Below are 22,950 nucleotides of genomic sequence, written 5' to 3' on the forward strand. Positions count from 1 at the left end.
CCTCCACCTGTCCCCTGGCTCCAGCGTGGCGGCCCTGTGGAACCTCTTCCTCGGCGTAGGCACACAGTTACAAGCTTTGGGCGCGTTTTCTCCCCTGGGGGTTAGCTTTCTCAGAGGAATCTCTGCAGACCTGAGCTGGACTCAGGCTGCCTATCAAGTGCACCCTCAGCTCCCCAGGCCTGCTGTTGTGGGGCTCGTGGTCTCAAGTTCAACATTGTGGGACCATCCCGGCTAGCCCGGGACCCACCAGGGAGACCCAGAAATGTTTTCTTAGCTGTTAAAATGGGGAGCTGTGGCTGGGAGATAGTGTAGACCCAGGGGAGACGCCGGAGATTATGAGCCGTGGCTTGGAAACACGAACACCTGCGTCCCTAGAGGACGTCCCAGAGACCAGTGCTTAGAAAATGAGTAAGCAAAGAACATTAAAAAAAAAAGTCCTTCTGAGGTCATGGCCTGAACTCATGGCGATTCTTTTCTGCTTTTTTTTTTTTTATGTTATGTTCTTTTTTAATAGCAACATCAGAGTACTAAATATACACAGGAAAGTTGATATAGGTGTTGCATTTACAATGTTTTCCAATGTTTTCCAAATACATAGCTTTGAAATACAGAAACAACTTAAAAAACTCTGGAATAAAAGTTCACCTTTATGGAAATCACACCCAGCCCCCCACCCCCACCCCAAAATATCGTGTCACGTCTGTTTATTAACATGATTATGATATGCATTTAAAGAAAAACACCAGAATATACCGCAATAGTTTAACGCTTCTGGGAAGGTGATCTATAAATATAAGGACAGCTGTGGTCTAGATATATGTATAACACCGAAACAGAGAGGGCTTCATTTTTCTGTTGAAAAACAACCAGTGCTCCATGTAAAAGTATAAATAAACGCTTAACAGTTTATTGTATCAGAAAATAATTTAGGAAAATCAAAATAAACCCAGTTTGACTATACATGAGTAACGGGGGTGGGGGGGGGCGCGGAGAATAAAGTTCAAAAACAGTCAACTTAAAGCCTGTGACAATAGGCCGCTGTGGCTCTCAGCACTCGATTTCTTGTCCTGTGGTTCAGGCTTACGGCGTGTGAGCTTTCCAGTTCCATGGGTGAGCTGGGGAGGAGGAGGAGGAGGGAGGAACGGGCTCCATCTTTAAATTCATGTAACAAGACCTGGTAAATTTGGTATTATTCCAATACACTAGGAGTATGGACATGGACGTGAATCCTGCTGAGATCCTTGGCTCCCAGGTAGATGCCCCATGTGAAAACTCCAGCCAGTAATTTGGATGCTTCTCTGCGTGTTCTGGTTATGCCATCCCCACCCCCAGAGGTGCCCAGTGGCCCACACTCGATGATGGAAAAGCAAACCATCCAAATGGTAGACTGCCCTTTCCACTTCAGCCCAGAGACACTCTAATGATGAGTTCAGTCAATAAGAAAACCTGGCAAAGACGCCTTCAAAAGCTAATTGGACTTCCTTTTTATAAAACACACATTGGAGCCAGAGTGGGCAATGGTGCTGACCGTGGGGCGACCTCTGCAACCTGTCCTCACAAGTTCAGCATTTTATAACCCCTTTCCCCTGAATTAAACAATAGTTGGAGGGTTTCAGATGCTTCTCTTCTGGTTGGTTATTGGTATTTTCTAAATATCATGAGTAAACATTTATTCCCTTTGAAAAAAAAATGTACAAGACTTTAAAAACGTAACCAAGGCATGGCCTTACACTTCCTCCAGTGTCCGGCTTAACATCTACTGGGTCTAACTCAAGTTCAAGGAGACGCTTGCTCAACAGCACGTGTGGAGACACAGAAACTGTTGTTCAGCCCCATTAATCTCTGGTCCATCCACACGTCAATCGAAAGTTAAGGAAACCTAATCAGCAAGGTCACTCAAGTTCACATCAGGCTTTGTTGTGGTCGTTCTGCTTTACATTTAAATAATTTTAACTGGAAGGTAACTGTGTTCTGTCTGGGTTCTGGCATCTGCCACTGTGTTTCTCCGGGGAAGGTAAGAAGATGAAATGATCCAAATGGAGTTGCCAGAAGAACAAGTAACAAAACAAAACTTTCTAGTTTTTACAAAACAATTAACTGGAGCCCCAACTGGTTCCAAATTTCCCCAAAACGTCAGTGTTTCATTCCAAAACTGCACAAGTTCCCACATCTCCCTCTTACCACAACTGGTGAGTGTCTCGGGATCAGAGAATGCTGTGGACAGTGTTCTGTCCTCCTACCGAGCCGCACGACCCGTGAAGGTCTCGGAAATGCTGGCAGAACCTCAGGACATTCTGTCACCTTAACTGGGGATTCATTTTAAAGGATGAAATTTAGGGTCAGTTGACTGAGAACCAACTCTGCTAAGCTCCTTTCACCCTTCTGGCTTCCGAGGAAGCAATTCAAATACCAATGGAAAACAAACAAAAACATAAAACAACATCTGTCTGTAGGTCACGGCAGTTCTGTTCAAGGACCGTGTGGCCAAACATGGGATCTGTGATGTCTGCTGACATTCCAAAACCAGCTGCCCATCCCTGTCGTCAAGGCCCTTTCCTGGGAGAGCAGTTGTGCTTATATGTGGAAGCGGCACAATACCTAAGAGCACCTTAGAGATCTCCCCTCTTTGTAATTTTCATGTGAGTTCATGTTTGCTTTTAAACTCATCCAGAAGAAACACTCATGTTGCTTTCTTGACCTTAAGTTGTTGGCAGTCACATTACTTGATATTAGAAATTCATATGCATCAGAGCGAGATAATACAGTGTGGTCCCAAACCAAACCAGACTTTGGAGGCAGAGGGAGAGGGTCCCTCCTGGTGGCAGAGGCTATTACACAAAGCCTTGTCAAGAACAATTCTATGAGTTTGCTGCTACCTCCATATGGATCTCAGCAGCTTCAGGCTTTGGCAAAAACCCCTCGCTTCTATTCCAGTCAGTCCCCTGATGGTTGGGATTTAGGTTTGGGGTATCACGATGACTTTGAAATTGTCCCTACTGGCTTGGGATGATTGAATAGTGGAGAAAGATGGGATGGTTCTCTTGGGAAATGGGACAGTGGCCCAGGAGGTGGGTACAATGGTGTTTGCCTTTTGCAGTTTTCTGGGTAATGACTTGAAACAATTACATTGGGGGTCTTCAAAGGGTCCCCATCTTAGACTTTTAGTGGCTACACGTCTTAGTGGTGCAAGATGGTGCCAATAAGTCAAACTTAGGACTGCACAGCATTCTCGCTTGTCCCATGGGCATAGTTCTCCCCGATTTCTGCAAGCAATTGCTTGCCAAATTCACTAAGACCAGCACTAACTGATGGTCTGCCAAACCAAAAGCTAGAAACATCAACACTAAAGAATTTTATTGCAGAATTTCAGAAATCCGACAAAGCTAACCAGCGTGGTCAGCTGAGTTTGTGTCCAAAGAAGAATGAAGTTCCTAGGGAGCTGTTTGGAGTTGCAAATATTGAGGTGGGAATTTACACATGAAAATCCAGGTCTCTAGAGGATTCTATTTTAAGGGAGAGTCCACCTGGGACAAAACTGATTTTCAAAAAAAGAGTTTCCTATGATTGGATCCTCTCTGCATCCATTCCTGCCAAACATGACTCAGCAGAAGCTTTACTGTGAGATTTAAGGTATTGGTAAGAGTTAAGTCAGCCCCCAGAGGGTGTATTTAATTGATACTCTACATGGTACATGTATGTTCTGACTCCAACCCACACGGAAGAGATAACAGGGCCATTTGTACGTTCACTGACGCTCCCCCCACTACTTGCTGGCTGTTCAAACTGCCCCCATCCCAAGTGCTTATGAACCCGAGTCCCCGGTGGGCAAGGTTGGCCCCACTTATGCCACGCCTTTAACCTGAGGCTGGTCCACATCTGGCTGCGATTTGTGGGTTCATTCAAAGCTCCTCTCTTGAGTCCATGCACAGTCGCTCCTGGAGCATTCTGCAGGGACCCCGTCAAGTGGGACATGCAGTGGACCTACCGGAAGGATGTGTTTTAGTGTTTCAGCCCCAACACTGACACTTGTGATAACCCAGTTGACCATTCTCTTCACGTGCTTCTATAATTGGGCGTGGGCGGTGTATTTCCAAGTGTAGAGTGTGGACCTATGGCTGGTGTGGTGTCTGGGAATCCATGAGAGCAGCCCCTCACCCCAGCCCCCTGCTATCCACGTGCTGCCTTAAAGAGCCCATGACAAGCACCTCACCTCCTGCTCCTGTGTCATTCTACGTTCTCGGTGCCATTGTGTGCACGGCTTTCTCATCAGCCACAGCCTACGTGGTTAACCCCCCCCAAACCAAAGTGAAGTAAAATGGAGGGGGGTACGTGTGAGCGATTCGGGATGGCTGTCCCAGTTCTGGCGCTACTGCTCCCCTGCTAAGGTACACAGGCTGCCACTGGCCCTTTGGCATAAAAGACGATTGTGCACATGATTGAATTCCCCACCCAGGGATTGTCTGCCTACATGGTGACCGATTTGAACTCTGGAGACTGGTGAGGGCCTGCTTCCTGGCTGAGACCTTTCTAGAATCATTTCAGGTCAAAAGAAGCTCAATCTTTCTGCTTGATGGTTGGGGTGGTTCTCTGCCTATACCTCTATTTACCCAATCGTTACCTTCAAATGCAAACTCTAAACCTAGAAATGCAAAACTGCACACCCATGCTCCACTCTGCATGAAAGGGCTGGTAGCGTATCTCACAATGTCAATCATTTAAGCCCTTGCTGGAAACCCCACGAATAACACCGAGTATCACTAACACGCACATCTTGGCTCAGAGTGAGGGAAAGAGAAGCTTGTCTTCATAGCAGGAAGCACATAAATGGAAAATAAGCCGGAAAGAATCATCAAAAATCCTCAGATGGTGAGGTTGGCTCATTTATGTGGGCTGTGCTATTTACATGGGAAAACAAACAAACGATCAAAAAACAATATGGCATACCAAGTTGACAAACTGCACCAAAGTAACCACTCCAAAATTACATGAATCACAGCATGTTTTGGAATAACTGCTTACTTAAAGGCAGATGTTGTTTAAGAAGTACGTTGCTAAGCATGATCAGTGTTGAGAGAAACTTCTGAGAAGGCAGATGCCTTCCTTACGCAGAGGGATGACTCTCCTGGGGCCCCCCCGTGCCTGTGGGTTGCATCTCTGCCCTTGAATTCCTTTGTCCTCTTTGAGAACTGGTTGACCTAATGGTGACTTGACAACGTAGATGTGCGCATGGGGAGGGGTCCGGGGGGAGAGAGAGTGCTCAAAGGAGAGGGTAACCCATCAACAGGGTTCTATCCCTCATCTTGGTCCCACTTCTCCGTCCCATGAAGTATGATTGGTGGAAAACCAGGTGGGACAGTTTGTAATGATGGGACATCTTATCTTTGGCATTGCACTGCATTTTTACCCAGGAGGTGGGAGTAAGGCTTTTTTGCTCCTTTCAACCCCAGACCAACCCTTGGTAAACAAGTGATTTCCCACTCGGAGAGGAGGACAAGCTGGAGAGACACAGAAAGCTGCCACTTCTCTCTCTTCTATCACCTTGTTCTGTTGCCTTCCTTTAACGTATCCCTCTTTCCGGGCATTGTTTTGTTTGCTTCTATGTTAATTATCTGCCTCCTCCCAGAATAGGAAGTAAAACCCAAAAGGGCAGGTCTGTGTCTTATCCCTCATCGTGTCTCCAACATGGAGAAGTTCAGCTCTTCGTTGAATATGTGAATGGATAAATGACCAACGAACAGCACATCTGAGTGGCGTCCTCTTAAAGAACCCACATGGTGAAACTAGAATTGCCCCCAAACCTCCACAGAACTCAGGAGCCTCAGTAGCTTTTCCCGTCGTGACTTGGGGGATGACTGGAGAAGGGAAAACTAGCCCAGCGAAGTGCCAAGATTCACTTATGCTGAGATGTCTCGCAGGAAAGAAGGCAATGGTGTCAAAACACGGACAGAGGGAAGGTATGTGCCAATGCCATTCTGGAATAAAAGCCACAGGAAGATCCAGTCTGGCCGTGACAGGGCTGCAGGTCCCAGCCCTGCACCTCAGTCCTGGTTCCTTGTCTTATCTCCCAAGAAACTGGGGTCAGCCCAGCTTCTTGAGCGACAGGTGATACTGGACCACACGGGCGAATAAACAAAAGAGATGGACTATCTCTTTGGGCAATAGCGTCCAATAGAGGCCGTACAAAGCAAAAAGTTCAAATCTTTGATGTGTTCCTTTCATAATACAACCAGAAGGGGTGGACTTGAATGCACAACATTCCTGAAGACCAGAGGCTGAGGAAGGTTCTGCCCGATGACGAAATGTGGCTGAGAAGGGGCAATATGCTCGTGAGAAGCGAGTGACCAAAGGTTGCAAGATCGCTGGAGCAGTTACTGAATTCCTGGTGCTCAAATTTGGAGAGTTGGTGGGGTTTGCTAACGAGTCCAGGTTTCTAAGTTGAAAATGCTCCGTGAAGGACTGAGATGAACATGAGGAAGTTGAATGCAACCTGAGAAGTCCACCGGAACTCAGGGTTAGGAAGGACCAGAAACACGGGGGAGAAAGTACAGCTTCCTAAGTGGCCTCTCCTTTCTGCACAAGGACGCTAACTCTGAACAGGAACAACCCTCGACGTATCCCAGGGGTCCCTATGCCTCCGCACTGTGTGAGCAGGCCAGGGCTGGAAGAAGGCCTCTGCACACACAGCCTGGCCCTGTTCGGACACTGCTGGAATCGGGGTCCAGTGGGAGATGGCCAGGAAGCTTTCCTGGCCATGCCTGAAGATCTACCCCTTAGCGCTCAGAATTTGTAAACAAAAGTAATCACGCCCATTATCGCAACTAGATAAAAATGGCATTCAGCGCATGAAGATTAGAAGCGATTCAGGCTAGAAATAGACTTGACCGTACAGCAGAGGTTCCAACAGCCCTGTCCTGTTGTTCCGAAAGCTTTGGAAGTCTGGGAAGGTAGGCAACGGACAGTGGTCGGCACGCGGCCCAGGGGCCCGTGATCGTAGGATGTCAGAGAGCAACTGAATGGATGAGATGGAGGCGGACAAAAATTGGGGGACGTGACCAAACCATATCACCCTTCCTCTGAGAATATTCCTTGAGGGGAAAAAAAAGCTAACGCAAATGTAAGGACTGGATCCTGGGGGCTGAAATATGACTCTGCGAGGAAACACCGGGTGGGGGTTTGCTAACGGACTTTCAAATCCAGAAGACAGAACACTGACCAACCCAGAATTACTGCCCAGCCCGGGAAGGCGGGCCCGGCCCAACTCACCAGACACCGGCGGCACGTTTGGGCCTGTGTCTGTGGGGCTGATTCCAACAAGTCCTGTGCTGTGGTTTTACAGGCTGCACTGTGGGCGGGGCCGTGTTTCATAAGCCCGCTCGCTTTTCCTTTAGCCTCTCGTTGTATAGAAATGATGTTTCCAGGCTTTTCCAGGTAGCCATTTAAAAAACAAGATAAGCCGTCTCTACACAGCCTTCCTCAGTCACCACCAAGCGGGGTGTTCCTGTAAGTGGATTCGTTTTGACAGACAGACATGCGTGCAGAACTAGACTTCCTGGGGAGACTCCAGGCTCTACCCTGAGCCTGAGGTCAAGGGGCTGGGGTGGGGGAGGGGTGTTATTTTAAACTCCCTTCGAAGGCTCAGGGTCCTGCGCACCCCAGAAACAGTTCAGGCACCCAGAGGGCAGCCCGTGGTCTGGGGCAGGGGCTGAGCTGCAGCTGGAGGTAAACTGTGGCCCCACAGGAACCCTGGCTTCCTGCTGTCGGTGAACACATGGCGCCCTGCCACCACCTCCTTTCCAGGTGGGCTCAGCAGTCACCTAGTGTCAAAGAGCAGAGCAGAAGCTTCCAGGGCCCTGAGGGAGGCTGACAGCCCTGGCCTTGCGCTCACACCGAGCTGGGCTCACCTGAGTCAGGAAGCCCCGGTGCTGACCTCCAGTGGGAGAGTGACTTCAGGACAGAGAGGTGAAGCACTGGATGACAGACAGACTGACAGGTGCGTGATCAAGCGCCAGACAGGTGGGTCCCAGGAACCTGGAGACAATCACATGGCTGTCGCGGATGTTTGCCTTGCCTTGTATGTGCTGAAACTTCGGGGGGAAATGACAAAACCAAAACCAAAACCACAACTTTCCAGGTTCCGGAGTAATATCACCAACACGGCGCTTACTGCTACAGCGTGACAAAAACGTGTTTTCCCCTCCACTGTCATTGCTTTCCTCTCCCTGGTTTCAAGAGGTGCAAAAGCGAACTTTGCAAGCACATGGGAGAGTGAGCCCCCTGGAAGAATCAGGTCACCTGCCCAGCCAACAAGTAGGCAAGAGGTTAGCTGCTGCCTGACCTTTAACCTTTTAACCTGGTCTGTGGGCCTTTCACTCAGTGGGTTCCAGTGCCAGCCTGGTGAAATCAAAGTTCCATGTGGGCCGTTTACAGGCGACAAGCCGTGCGCACCAGATCTGGGGTCCCCACAGGAAGAAATGTTCTGTCTGATGGGGATGAGGGAGGCCCCCAGACGGCCCCACCCATCCCCTACAGCTTCCCCTACTAGCAGTAAGACGGGCACCAGGGCACCTTTATAAGGTGGGGGTCGTGAGGGCGTTGGCAGTGCTTTTAGTGGATTGTGTGCAGTCGGGAATCTCTGTAACGAGGCTCCAGTCCTATTTCCATTGGAAACCTCCATACCGGGGTTGTTGATGGCAAAACACAGACGTTGGCCAACGGGAACCCACAAGACACAGAATCTTTGCTACTGTCTCCCCTAAGATCCAAAGTCACCCTTGGGCTTGAGAAAGAGCAGGCCACCTCCATCCGCCAATGCGTGGGAAGTCAGGACACGCTAGGGCATGGCTCGCGTGGGGGCAGCCTTTCCAACCGAGCTGGGGGCCTCGTCAGTTTCTGAGCTCTGCTCTGACATACGCACACACATTATCAGGATGTATTCCTTTAATTTTTGGAACTGGGAAATTTCTTTAATTCGGACTCTGCTTGTATGAACACAAAGATGGCCAGGACCCCATCCCCCTGCCCAATCTGACACTCAGGCCCATTGGTAAGCCGCTGGCTACATAAATGTGCACATGGCTGTCAGGTAGCGTCTTCAAACAATGACATAAAAAAGATAGTATTTATGTGTGTGTGTGTATATGCATGTATATAAAACCATGGCGATCAGCATTACGGCTCAAGGTAAGAAATTGCACAGTTGGTGCCACTCACCACATATCTAGCAAATGCAGGGCGTGTCATTTGAGGGTCTTTGGGCGTGGGTCGAGGCTGTCCTGGGCATGGACGGACGGCGACGGGATACCAGGTCACCAGAAGGAGTCTGCTCACTCGTGGAACTGCACTTCCGATATATGCATATATATGCGCGTATGTGTTTGTGTGCGAGTGTGTGTGTGAGTGGTGTGTGTGTGTCTGCAAAGTAGAAAACACTGGTTTGTCCTGTTCGTACTAAGCCTGGGAAATAAATCAGATTTTGTAACGGAGAACAATTCTTTTTTTTTTAAAAAAAAGGAACATTGAAGGTCTTCAAAAATTGCTACAGTACAAAAAAGTGTGTGCGTGTGTGTGTGTGTGTGTCTGTGTGTATTTATATATTTATATACACATATATATTAACCAGAAATAGCGACTCTGTCGGAAGAGCTCCCCGCCCCTGTGTTCTGTGAGATTTCTACGCGTGGCTCGCTTGGCTTTGGCTGTGTCACCAAGTCTGTGGGTCCGTACATGGCACATAATGGTATAATTGGCACAGGCTCAGAATCAAGGGACAAATCCCAGGCTTCCGGCGCGTCCTGTCCTCCTCGCTTGGTGTCCTCGCCTCTCCGTGTCCAGTTCCATCCTGGCGTTTCTTCTTCCGGTTCTCCAAAGAAAATTGGGAGAAGGCAGTCCCCCATAGGCGTGAGCATTTTTATAAAAATATATTTGGCCTACAGCGTCCTGCTCTGAGTTCCCCACCGGCAGACACACGTGGTAGGTGCGGGGACCCTCCCCCTTAGATAGTTGAGTTTTAGGTTCTGTGGGGTTTTTATTTTATTTTATTTTATTTTTTTACAGGTTCACCACGGAATCCTGTGTGGAAAAGAAAACAAGAAGAGATTAAATGGCAGCAGGTCAAAAGCGGGGAGAGTCCATGCAGCCTCGGCCACCAAGCCCCGATGGCCCTGCTCCTGGCTACCAGGCGCCAACGTGTCCTCAGGACACGAAGGTGGTCTCACTGCGCCTGGTCACCAGGAACTGACACACAGCTGGGAATTCCTGGGCGTGAAGTGGGCCTGGGACTCGTGCTAATTAGGGTCATCGATGGAGGAGCGGTTTCTGCTCCCGCCGCAGGAGTGGGTCTGGACTTCCTAAGAGAGGGCATCGCACCCCAAGCCCGCAGGTGCCTGAAGGCACCCAGCGCCATGCTCCCGCCCTTTGCCAGCTCCTATCCGCCAAGGGCCTGCTCCTCGGCTGCAGGAAGCAGTGGAATCCGTTTCAATCCAATGGAGGCTCATGAGGCCGGGACATGGAGACGTTAATGGATCAGAAAAACCTCCTCTTGGGTCTCCCCACGAGGTGATCTTGCCAAAAATCACAGTGTGTGACTCACAGTGCGTGCAGGCCAGGTCAGAGGGCTGCAAAGAGACAGCAGCTCTTACATAGCTGGCTGTGTGCCTCGGAAAATGGGAACCTGCCTCATGACAAAACCCCAGAGGTTAGTGTCCCCCAGAGACCCAGAGAGCTACAGCTGCCCAAGGCATGGCCAGGTGAGTTGGGACCCGGCCTAGATCAGCCTGCAGGTGCTTCTGCTCAAAGCTGCAGCTCCCCTACGAGGATTGGGCATAGTTCCTCTCTGCTGTCACTCAGAGCCCCCACGAGCACCCCACAACTACAGGAAACTAGGACCTTCAAGCAGGATACAGGGGAATGACATTGTACCCTTGTCTCTGCAGGGGATGCAAATTAGAAAATGGGTGGGGGACCCGATGATTACAGATGAAGTTGGAAAAAGCACTCAGCTGGAATGTTAGCATTTTCACAGCGCTTCCCAGACACAGTGGCCAGTCCTAGTTGTTTATGGAGCAGTTCAGAAATACAGACTCCTGGGCCCACCTCTGGAGACCCCCAGTCAGGTCCTCCGGGCAGGGCCTGTGAATATGGGTTTCTACAGGCTTGGGCCATTACTCGGTTCTTCTCAACAGACTAGGGTGTAGGGTTCTTTTTCTTGAATCGAGTAAGCCGGTGATCCTTGCCAGGACTGAGGGGGGGAGAAGGCCCCCAGGTGGGGAACACGTCTGCAGGCACAGGACGGTCAACCTCAGCAGGACACTTAGTCTTCCTAAGTGTCACCAGGACCCTCAGCATGTCACAGTCTGTTCCGCCCGGGGTTGGGGTTAGGGTGCTGCTCCCCTCCTAGGACCCCTCCCGGTCTGGAAGACAGAGGCAGGGCCCCTGGTCATCACCTCACCTGGCCTTCTACCGCAAATGTCACCCACTCTGCTGTGACAGGGGTGTCACCTCCTGCATAGTAATGGGACATCCTGTCAGATGGGTGCAGGACCACCTTGGTACGTTTACTCCGACTGCGCCCCAGCCCCCACCCACCTCCTCCGAGTTCTAGGGTTTGGGGGAGGGGTGGTTTTAAAGGTGAAGTAATTAGAACAGAGCGAAACATCCCTCCTGCAGGGTTCTCTATCTTTGTTCTAACTTTCTGAAAGTTAAAAACTGTGGAGACAAATACTGTGTGAGCCCACTTCTGTGAGGCCCCAAGAGGAGTCAAATTTGTAGAGACAGAGAGCAGAGCGGAGGGTGCCAGGGGCTGGGGTGGGGGGGGGAGTGGGGAGTTGTATAATGGGGACAGAGTTTCAGTTTGGGAAGAAGGAAAGTTCTGGAGAGGACAGGGGTGACAGCTGCACAACAATGTGAATGTACCTAATGCCACTGAACTGTGCGCTTAAAATGGTTAAGATGGTCAGTCATGTATATTTTATCACCATTAAAAACATTTTAAGGGCTGGCCGAGTGGTGCGTTGGTTAAGAACTGGCTTGGGATGCCAGAGGGCTCTGGTTCGGATCCCACATGTGAGGGCCAGTGACACTGCCCTCCACAGCTAAGATGGTGAACAACAGCTCAACCTGGAGCTGGGCTGCCGTGAGTCGCCAGCGACAGTGTAGGCTGCAGCCCCTATGGCAGTGGGTTGCCATGGGTACCGTATGCAGCCAGCAGCCAGCGTGAGGGGCCAGCAGCCACAGTGAGCGGCTGTCCAGAAGCCGGCGACTTATCTGCCTCGCCCGGGAAGAGCGCAATGATGGTGCCAACTTGGGCCAGTGAAGCAACATCCTCCACAACTAGACTGAAGAACAAAATGACAGCAACTTGTCTGTTCCCCTTCCCCTAATTCCCCAGCGCTGTTCCCATACCCCCAATTCCCCAATAAAAAAAAAAATTTAAAAACATATTTAAAACTATGGGGAGACTAAAAGCTGCGCCTGGTGACCATCCGTCCAGCTCTGGTGGCCTGCGACTGTCTCTGGTTTAAGCTGCTGTCCGCTGTCCCAGCATGATGACCAACAGCGCCCCCTCCTTACTTTCGAACAAGTCCCAGGCCAGGAATCATGGCCGCCTGCCCTTAAAAAGGATGGTTTTCTGTGAGAACCATTGCCCAGGCTGCTTCTCCATCCTTATTCTGACCTTAACCGGGTAGGTCAAGGCCAGAGGTGTGGCTTTCACGCCTCCACCAGCCAGCTAGGGTTGTCCATAGGCTGTCACTGTGTACTTTCCTGCTTAAAACTCTTCAATGCTTCAGTTGCCGGCTCCTGGGGTCCTTCCAGAAGCAACCCCGCCTCTGCACCCTCACCTCCCCCTTCCTCTCCATATTCCAGGCGGCACCCACATCTCACACCTCACATCCTTCCTGTGTCTGCTGACGGTCACTTCCCAGGGGAGGCCTTTGTGGACGTCCCCTCCTGTCCTAAACGTGTTCTCAATTTCATTTCTGTATATTCGAGCATCTGGTTCTACCACTTCTCAGGGACAGGACGAGTTGCACTGGTTTGTACTTGGGCGTGTGTCACAGATCAGCCCAGGTGTCACAGCATCCTGCAGGTCCACCTTTGGTTCACCTGGGTTCCAGCTCTGTGCCAGCCCGGAGAGGAAAAGGAATGCTGGATGAAGCTAAGAGAATTGGAAGTAACTCTGTCCTCAGTCCCTGCGACTAAAGCCTGAAGTGACCTGCACATGCTGCCTGCAGGTGGCTGCTTGAGGGGACAGCCAGCATTGGAGGATCAAGGGAAGGGAGGGCCCTCAGAGGACTGACGGAGGGCCACTGGGGGACGGAAGCCTCTTCCTAACCCACAGGCCTCTGTCTCTACCCAGCCAGGGAGAGGAAGTTGGAGAGGGAGAGAGGGAGGGAGTGGGGGTGGGCGAGGGGACAGGAGGGGAAGGAGAAAAGGGGGGCGGCGAGAGAGTGCCTGCTCCAACCCCGAGCTTTGACCTGCCATGTTAAGAGCAGCGCTGGCTCCCTGCACAGGAGGATGGGTTCCCTGCAAGCAGCTCCTGCAAGGGTGGCATCACCCCACCAGCCCAGTCTCAGCTTGCAGGGGACGCTTTCCAGAAGAACCTGGATGTTGCTTTGAAAAAAGTGTTCCTTTGAATGACAAAAGCTGGAAGTCTGTGGCTACCTGGCCACCTTCCATGCCCGCCCAAACCCTGCTGCTTGTACTCAGCCCACAGGGAGGGCTCTGGTTTTCCTGCTCTGAAGGCTCAGCTCATGAGCCTCTCAGCTGGGCATGAGCCTGAGGGGGGCCAGAGAAGGGGGTGCAATCCAGGCTGGTTGGAACGACAGATGTGGTGAGCGCTGGACATCCCGGCTGGGGAAGGACACCTGCAAGGGTGTCCACACAAGGTTCCCGGCCAGAAAGAAGCTGTGTGATGCCACGTGATCTGAGAGATGGGCATCTGGGATAAATTCTGACTGGAGAAGCCAGTGTCCCCCGCTGCCTGGAAGGAGACTCCGGGCTCACCTGCCCCACCGGCTACAAGCCACACGGTGGGTCCGCTCGGTGGGTCAAGGGCTTAAGACCAGTGTCTCCAAGCCGAGAGAATGGAGTCCCCCTGGAGCGCCATAGCTGCGAGTTAATTTCTCCACATCCGGAAGGGGCTGCTTTCCCCCAGTTTTCTTTGGTGCTGGTCAGCTTTCCTTTGTTCTCAGCTTGCAGGGGACGCTTTCCAGAAGGGCCTGGATGCTGCTTTGAAAAAAGTGTTCCTTTGAATGACAAAAGCTGGATATTCTGTTAATGTATTTTTTTTTTTTTAAGAATAAAGTGGTGAGGCTCAGGTGCTTTTCTTGTTTTTTATTAGTTATGTCTTCGGTGTGGTTTTGAAAATAATGATACCACATGATTTATTTCTCTCTTGCTTCAATGTAAGAAGAGCCTTTATTACTTTTCAGGCTCCATTCGGGATGAAGTGGCCTTGGCAAATGCAAACATCTGAGACTAAGGAGGCTTTCTGAAGTTTGCTCGTTGTAAGAAAAATGACAGGAAATTAGTCCAAGAGCCAAAGGCAGGGGTGTGTCCGAAGTCCCTTTCCTTGAAGCAGCAAAGGCCAGCTTCCTTTTTACTTGTCCAGGGCGTTCAATCAGGCTTCACTGCGGAGGTGGTCTGAGGAGAGAACGTTCTGGCATCTATCTTAGAAGCTGAACCTAGGGAAACGAATGAACGCCTGCCTGGGCAGGGGCGCATGTGTCCAGCAGCCTGGGCATCGCCGACAACCTGCCTACGGGGACGCAAACTTGGCCACGTCTGGGTCCCAAGTGTGCACGTGGGTTAACGTGAGCAGACGAGACGGTGTGGCAACAAACTGCTACATCATCATTAAATATGCATTTGGAGAGGTTTAACAGCTATGCCCAAGATAAATATCTCCACTGGCTCTTAAATCTTAATTAAATGTTTTAGTATTAATTGCTATTTATTTAAGGGGCAATAAGTAGCTTAGTAAATCTGGGAGATCTTCCTGGTTATTGTCCGCTCGATGCTCGTGTCCAGGCATTAATGGCGAGAACCAGGGACACTGAGAATCCGAATGTGTTCCTCCCAGCGAGTGACAAATGGCCTGTCTGACACACCACAACGGAATCTTCAAGCATCTCTCAAGGACTAACAGGCTGCTTGCGTAGCCCGCCTGGTCCTCGTCTGCAGGTATCGGAGACGCTGGAGCAAGTCATCGCGCTGTGTCCACGGGCAGGTGCGGTGGCTGAGCTCAGCCAGGCTCGGACCAAGTCCCACAGGCTCCCCTGGCCTCCCCAAACCACCTACCCGAGATCCACAGTGAGGGAGCTGCTATTTGGACACTGCTGCCTCCTGCACATGGGGGTGGTCCCGGAATAGCTTCTCAGGCACAGCTGGAAAGTGCGGTCCAGACGCCCCGATGCCTCAGATCCAGGTGGCCTGGGCGAGATGGGCCCCACCACTTACACCCTGACCGACCTGGGGCAAGTCACTTCACCTGTCCGTGCCTCGCTGTCCCCATCCGTAAATGGGACTGCTGGGAGGACTGAGTGAGGTCCCACCTGTCAAGAGTGCTCCGACAAGCTGCCATTTGATTGTCTTCATTAGAGAACTGTCCCCCTGGCTGAGGCTATTGGGAGCCAAAGGGGTGTCCGCGTCCCGGCCGTGGGCCTGCCGCTCATGAGGGAAGGCAGCAGAGGTCTTGGGTGTGCAGGGCCGGCTTGTCCAGGGTCCACGTCTGATGCTTTTACACATTTTAAAATTCCTAACAGAGAGGCTGGTGACCACCAGGAGGCTTCACTGGGCAGACGGGAGCCCCTGTGCTAATGAGCAAGGTCCCCGTGGCTAGTGCGGCTGGAGCAAGGGGGCTCCAATGAGGTGAGTCACCTTGAGGCAGGCAAAGCACAGGCCGTGCTGGGCGCACCTGGCCCGTGAAGATGGGGACAGGCCGCATCTTCCCTGCCTGCATCAGTCCCAGCAAAGGCCTCTGCGGGGAAAGGGCTCTCTTTCCACTCTAATCTAATTACGTTTCTTTGCCCATTGGCACAACAGGACACCAAGCAGGTCATTCTGGCTTCGGAACAGGAAGTGAGGGCTGGAGCCTTGCTCTGGAGCTGACGCGCGATTTATTAGGCACTGACTGACCCGTTCCTACTTCTGGAGGCGGCTGGCTTCTCCGGCCCCAGCTAAAGGCTGCGAGCTGAGTCCCCAGGGCGTCCGTGTGTGCCCCAGAAAACACCTGCCTACCTCGGGCCCTTCACCCCACATAACAACGGTATTGTCCATTCAGTCTTCATATCAGAAGGTGAGCAAAAGTAAGACAAATTATCTTCAAACATCGACAACCATTCTAGCGCTGGGTTCCCCACCCCATGGAAGGAATCGGATGTCACATTTAGAAAGGGTATCTGGGGTGAGGGGAAGGGCCAAAGGAGGATCCTTAGAAAGCCGAGCCTCTAACGGAAAAACAAATTAAAAAAAGAAAACAGCCAAGCCCTGGGTTGCATCTATGACAGTGCATAAGGAATGCACAGTCATGGGGCGAACGCTCTCCCCGCAGCAGCCCGAGCATTCGGGAGACTCAGCACAGAAGAAAGCAATTTAACGTTAGCATTAAAGTTAATATCATTGCAAGCAAACCAAATGTTCCTATCCAGCAGAGCGTGGAAAACGCGTCCTGCGCTGGTGCCAGTCCCTGGTTTCAAATTAGTAGATGTCGCCACTCTTCAGTTTCTTTACCATTTTCTTTCTTATCTCTTATTTTCGTATTTCAAATGTGTGTTTTAATTCTGCTCTGCACTGCCCCCCCACCCATGGAAAGACACACGATGGAGGCGCGATGCCCGCCCACTTAGCTGCTGCCCTAGTCACTTCCTGTTGAGGGAGATGGGAGCTGTAATTGGACCTAGTTCCCAGGACCAGTCCACTGCCCTACAGGCCATGCTAGTGGTGGCTCAGACAGAGACAGCTGGGGCGTTGAGCCGGGGTCCCTGAGTGTCTGTGACGTCCCCTGCTGGGACGTGGGGGGGGGGTTCTAACAACTGCTGCAGGGACCACAAGCCCAGCTCTCTGGTTTGCTCAGAAAGGTGATGCCCTGGAATCCCACCCGCCGTGTCGCCATGCGGGAAGGACTCCCAGGTGTCCCAGAGTGAGGGCTGGGGTCGGGAAGGCCAGGCAAAGGCAGGAAGGAGCCAACCCCCAGAGCCAGAGGTACGTACCATGAAACAGACACATGGCGTCTGCCCTGCCCCCAGGAGGTAAAAAAGAGTTCGGCCAGTCAGCAGGAGATCTCAAACCATTTCTCAGACACGAAGGCCACAGGAATAAGATGCCGATCAGAAGAGGAGGGTCTGCAGCAAGCAGAAAAATGGGCTTCCGTGTGCAGGTCCGGGACCGGCAGGCAGGCGGGTCAGGCCTGCTACAGGACACTGGCTTCTCGAGGGAACACGAGGCCCCTGGACGGTGACGCTCAGCTTGGACCCACTGGCCTTCGCGAAAGGGACCCCCCCGCCTCGCCCCGTGCCAGCCCTGCCCACCCTGACGGCCTGGGAGGACAGAGCCGGAGGGACCCGTCCGTGCACGGGGACTGGCGAGGGGGCCGGCAGCCTGGCGGGTGTGCCTTCTCCGGTGAGAGCCGACACAGCGTTACCTGAAGCCAAAAGCAACAGCCTCTCCACCCAATGCTTCCTCACCAGGCGTGAGGGTGCCAGCTGTGCCCACCCTGCCGCGGACAGGGCTCTCACAGGACACAGGGCTCTCACAGGCAGAGAGTGGGACAAAGCGAGACAGTGACCTCCCCGGGAGGCTGAAGCCCCGGTTGGCCGGATTCCTAGCAAACCAACACCCACACCCCGCGGAGTGGTCTGAACGGCCCTCAGCTAATTCTTTGGGAGCTCAGCCTTCTGGAAGGCTGGGGTGTGACGACCGAGCTCCCCAGTGTCAATGAGTGAGAGCAAAGTCATGTTTAGAAGCACGGCTCCGAGGTTTCCTCTCTCGGTTCTCTGACTCCGGGAAAGGGGCATCTCGGACAGCACAGGGCAGGTGAGGGGCGGCAAGATGGTGTTTGAAGAGCAGCCGCTGTCCTCCGGGCAGGACAAGTTACGTCAACTACGGGCACTACAGCTAAACGTCCCCGACTCGGCACCGGGAGGAGCCTGTCAGGGCGCCTGGGGGAGTGTCCCCAGCTGCCAATCCTGCTGCGGAGACTGAACCTATCGAGTCAGCCTGGTGTCCTCCTCATTTCCTCCTGAGATTAACTTCTTGGATATATATATTTTTTAATTTATAAAATGATGCATGAGTGCATGCTCACTTGAAAAAGAAAAAAAAAGAAGCTTACTGATTGTTTTCATCTAATTCCGGATAAACCTTCCAATGCTGACTCAGGGTTTCCGAAGCTCTCCCAGGCACGGTTTCAGGAGCATGTCTCCTTTGAAGGATTACACGTGATTCATAAAAAAAGAGCACTGGACGACCAGCAGGCTGGCTGGCGGTTGCTGTTTTTTGCTAGATTCCCTGCTGACGTTTTATGGATGGGGTTTGGAGACACTGACCAGGGAGGCACCCCTCAGGGTTGGCTGGTGTGTAGGAGGCCCCTGGACTGCAAAGCTGACCTTGGACTCTGGCGATGACGCCCACTCAGCCTGCGTCGCGGGGTGTGGGCTGGGGAGACATTCTGGCCACGACCCCAGGGTGGGGTCCGGGAGGGAATTCTGGCTTCTGCGTCCCCTCTCTGGTGGTGAAACGCCTGTCTGTCTGTCCTATTTAGCTGCCTGCATTCGACTGGACCCTGAGAAATGTGAAGGGTGCTCCCCCCCCGCCCCTGCACCTGTCAACAGCCCTGTGACAATACAGTGCCACCAGGGGCTTGTGGTGGCAGGTCCGGCCCAAGCCTGAGCTTACCGGTTCCCGTTAAACGTGGACTTGAACTCCCCCGTCGAGTGCAGTGTCTCGTCCGTGTACACGGGCACGGACGCCCGCACACACTCATGCGAGCACTGGAGGGTCTCGTTATAAGCCGTGAAGATGTCCAGGCTGCTGGGCACCCGGGCTGGGGTGAAGTCCGTCAGGTTCTGACAGCTCTCTTCCTGCTGCGTGATCTTCCGCTGGTGGCTGTTCCTTCGAGCGTTCCCGCTTTGGGCACAGCTGCAAGAGACAGAAGTTGGGGTGCGGGTGGGGGGTGGGGGCAGGCAGAGGCCGGGACCCACAAAAGCAACTTCGGCACGGAGACCGTGCGACCTTCGTCTCTAGGCATTAATTATACACCATTAAATATTAAATGGTAATTCCCAGCCTCTTCAGAAAGATCAACCACAATCAAGCAATCAGCAGTTTTTTTTAAAAAATAGAATTTGAATTTTAAATGTGGCCATTATTGCAGGGAGGGTTTTGAAGCGTGTGGCTGGGCTGTCTCATCTTGGAGCTGAAGACTTGTTTGGCCAAAGAATGTCAGCCCAAGAGGGGTGCTGACTCGGTTTCCCCAGGAATGCCTCAACGGGACAAAAACTGATGTGTACTCGTGGGAGGCCTTTGTGCACAGGTTGGGGTGGCCTGAGCATTCAATTTGAAACGGACTACGTAATTGTCTTCGGGGGCCGCTGGGAAGTCAGGAACCCCGCGTCCTCAGCGTCCCCCCTGCCACGCCCATGAGCTGGAAATAAGCCTGGACGGCGTTTCCTTCACCCCCTCCGGGTCTGTGGAGAGAACTGTCCTGTGGACCCAGAGGACACCTGCCCCATTCCTCTGGACCACAGACGCTTCCAGATGCCACGTAGGATGGACAAGGACTCTCACCCTAGTCGGACAAGCCATCCGAAGAGGCAACACTCAGTGACCCCCCCTTGTCCCCGCTGTCATTCTGGCAAGTTCATGAGCAGGGTGGGCGGACGACCTGTCCCCACAGAGGAGGGCAGCTAGGATATTTGGGAAGCCCCCACTTTGGGGGGCCTCACCAGGTCCCCCTCCCCTCTATGCTCAGAGCTTATGCAGACAAGAGGGACGCAAGGTGGGGTGTGTGAGCCCCCCTCCCTGTAAGTCCTGGTATTTCCCTGCCTTGGTGCCCCAATAAGAGGAGCCCCGATTGCTGGGGGGGAAACCCCACCCCATAAATGAAGGTAAGAAGGGGACTGAAAAAGCCAGGGAACGCCCAAGGTCATGGAACCCACTTGTCCCCTGGGTTGTCTTCTCCAAAAGACGCTCTGAGGGTTTGCTGCAAACCCAAATACGCGGGAAACCCAATGGGAAGCCGCCTGCCTGTCACAGAATGGGTCACAAGTCTGCTCTCCTTGCGGGAGGAGCTTTTCCTTCAAGGTGGCCCGTGAAATGTGCCTGCCACGTACATATCCACATGGTCCACCCTGCCCAGGAAGCCCCACTGTGCGCTGAGTGCTGTCCTTGTCCTCTGTCCCAGCACACGCCGAGTCCCGGGCTTGCCAGCCCTGCAGAGCCGGCTTCAAGGCCTCGCTGGTTTGGTGTGAGGTCTGCTGTGGCTCTGGCCACCGCTCCGGCCTTCTGTAGTCCCGGACACTGGCTCTCTATGGCCGCATCGCACTGTCCGGACGCTCGGGCAGCTCCCACCCGCCAGCCCCATCTGATCTCCTACCACTGTCTGCCAGCAGCCCGGCATCACTTGGGCGTATTCCTCTGGGAGGGAGTTTAAGCTTTGATGCTAAAAGGAGCGACATTTGCTGGAGGAGTGGCTGCAGGCAGACGGGGGTCACCCCGCAGCTCCCTGGTTTTCCCAGGTGTAGTAGGTGTGTACACCCAGCAAGGCCAACCTCAAAATAGGCCAATTTCCAGGGAAAATGGGCAACGACAGGCTGCCTGGAGCAAAGCGGTGACCTCATTCAGCAGACACAAAGCGGCTGTTCGAGGAAGGAAGGGTACAGAAGGGGCTGGCCCAGCATCGGCGCCTGGACAGCCCGCGACAGCGAGGGGCAGGCTCCACCCCCACCCGCCTGCTGGTAGCAAATAAAGAAAAAGGGCTGTGCCCTGGGGGGCAACGTCCAAAGAGAGAAAGGATTCGGACACGGGGGGCATCTGCTGCCTGACAAAGTGAGTCCCGAGGGTGGGCTCGCTCTCAGGCTTCAGAGCTGCCTCGGTGAGGGGACTGCCCCAAAGAGCAGTGTCCAGGAGGACGGCGCCCGTGGCTGGCCACACTGCCCCAGGCCCGAAGGTGAGCGGGTTGCTGGAGGGCAGAAAATCAGGTGCCTGGGCCGGGGCCTGGGGCCGGGTTTGCAAAGTAGGATCTTTCTGTGCACACAGCCCGGGGACCGCTGCAGCCCACCCATTTCCAGACAGAGCCAAGGATCCTTACCAGTTTTTTAAGACAAGAGTTGTAATCAGAGCAGCTATGACCATGATGAGGGAGACGGTGATGGTGATAATCTGATGGACAGCCAAACCTGGAAACAGAGAATGGGGGAGAGGGGCGATGTAAAACCACGGTCATGAGATGAAGGGGTCCAGGAAGGGGGACATTGACCCGTCCTGTTAACCTGCCTACGAACGCCAGGTCCTGTGTGTGTGCAGCCTGCACATGCCCGGGCAAGGGGCCACAGAGGGTGGCTGCATGGGAACAGGACAGGCAGTGAGGCCACTCCTCGCCCACCAGGTGCTCGCAGGAGCTGTGGCCCCAGAGCTGCTCTCACCTGGAGCCCAGTAACGAGGCCCCAGCACCGGCTCTCTCCTTCCCGTGGCTCTTCAGTCCCCGAGCCGTGACCTGGCCTTATGGGAGGGCGCAGAGCCCCTCACCTGGAGCGTGTGCACCCCGGCTGAGGCGTCCCCAGGACCTGTCACCCTTCCTCGCTCTTCTCCCACCCTGGGAAAGTTCTGCTGCTTGATTCTGAGCACCGGGACAGCTGGCCGGCAAGTGGGGGCAGAATTTGGCCTGGCCCAGGAGGGGCAGGGATGGCCCAGGGTTACGGGACGCAGGGGAGGGCAGCTTGCTGGCGGCGGGGCACCTGGGTCTTGGGAGTGTCTTCCTCTTCCCGGAGCTCTCTCCAGAAGCTCTGCCTGAGGAGGTTCCAGGGAATAAAAGGTCCAGGCCCAGTGGCGGGTCTGTGGTCTGGCCCTGCTGTGTGTGTCTGGACAGAAGGACTGGCCGCTCCAGAAACAAGGCAGCCAGAGCCCTGACCAAGAACTGCCTGCTAACTCCACATGCAGACGGCCCAGGATAGACGTTCCAGTCCATCCTCTCCCGCTGTCCCCGCCCCCTGCACCATCTCCCACCAACCACAGATGCAGGCGAGGGAGGACAGGCAGGCTGGCAACAGCTCCCACCTCGTCTCCCCCACCCCAGCTTTGTTCCTCCTGACAACCATCTGGAACATCCTTCCTGGAACAGACACGGGACACACCCTGGCTGACTCCACTGGTCAATTAAGGACACCTGGGAGGTCCAGGGCTCTGGCCCCATCCTCCTGCTATCAGCACAAACCTTACCTGAGGGGCTGGGTGCCAAAGGCTGTGAGGGGCTCCGCAGAGACCCAGCAGGTGGCGGCACACTGCCCCGCGGAACTGCTGATTTCCCGTGTTCTGAGACATTTCAGCATCTGTCTTTCTCCACTCGTAATAACCAATCCTGATGTCCATTTGCAGAGGCCCACCCATCACACCTGAGGACCCCAGCATGCCCTGGGGTGAGAACGATGCATGCACAGGTTCCAGTGTGCAGGGTTTCCGAGAGTAAGATTTTTCTGGCAGCATCCCATACCCCAGTGCCCAACGCTGGTACCTGCAGCAAACCTCTGGGACAGCTCGCCTTCTCCGCTAGGACTTGCCATCGGGCCTAAGCTAATTATGCTGCATAGACCACCCACCAGCCCCAGTAATCCTGATCGATTCACCAGCTTCACCGAGACTCAACTCAGACATTGTTGGCAGAGGGGACTCAAAAAGATGCCTTGTTTAAGGGACAGCCAGGGAGGATGGCTGCTCAGTGTCCCTTCACCTTCCATCCAC

The 22,950-nt window shown here is 53.2% G+C and overlaps 1 protein-coding gene across 1 annotated transcript in view; it reads right to left on the reverse strand.

Moving 5' to 3' along the window:
* Nucleotides 1-879: 879 nt before the first annotated feature.
* AJAP1 (adherens junctions associated protein 1) overlaps nt 880-22,950 on the reverse strand; it is a 65,857-nt gene continuing 43,786 nt past the window's right edge. The window contains exons 3-6 of the mRNA XM_019627487.1: nt 21,305-21,392; nt 18,892-19,134; nt 17,208-17,339; nt 880-10,068 (exon numbers count right to left, since the gene is read on the reverse strand). Coding sequence (XP_019483032.1) covers nt 17,267-17,339; nt 18,892-19,134; nt 21,305-21,392 — 404 coding nt within the window. The 3' untranslated portion in view covers nt 880-10,068; nt 17,208-17,266. The remainder of the gene's footprint in view (nt 10,069-17,207; nt 17,340-18,891; nt 19,135-21,304; nt 21,393-22,950) is intronic.

Source organism: Hipposideros armiger, unplaced genomic scaffold (assembly GCF_001890085.2).
Source record: "Hipposideros armiger isolate ML-2016 unplaced genomic scaffold, ASM189008v1 scaffold_734, whole genome shotgun sequence".
Taxonomy (NCBI): Eukaryota; Metazoa; Chordata; class Mammalia; order Chiroptera; family Hipposideridae; genus Hipposideros; species Hipposideros armiger.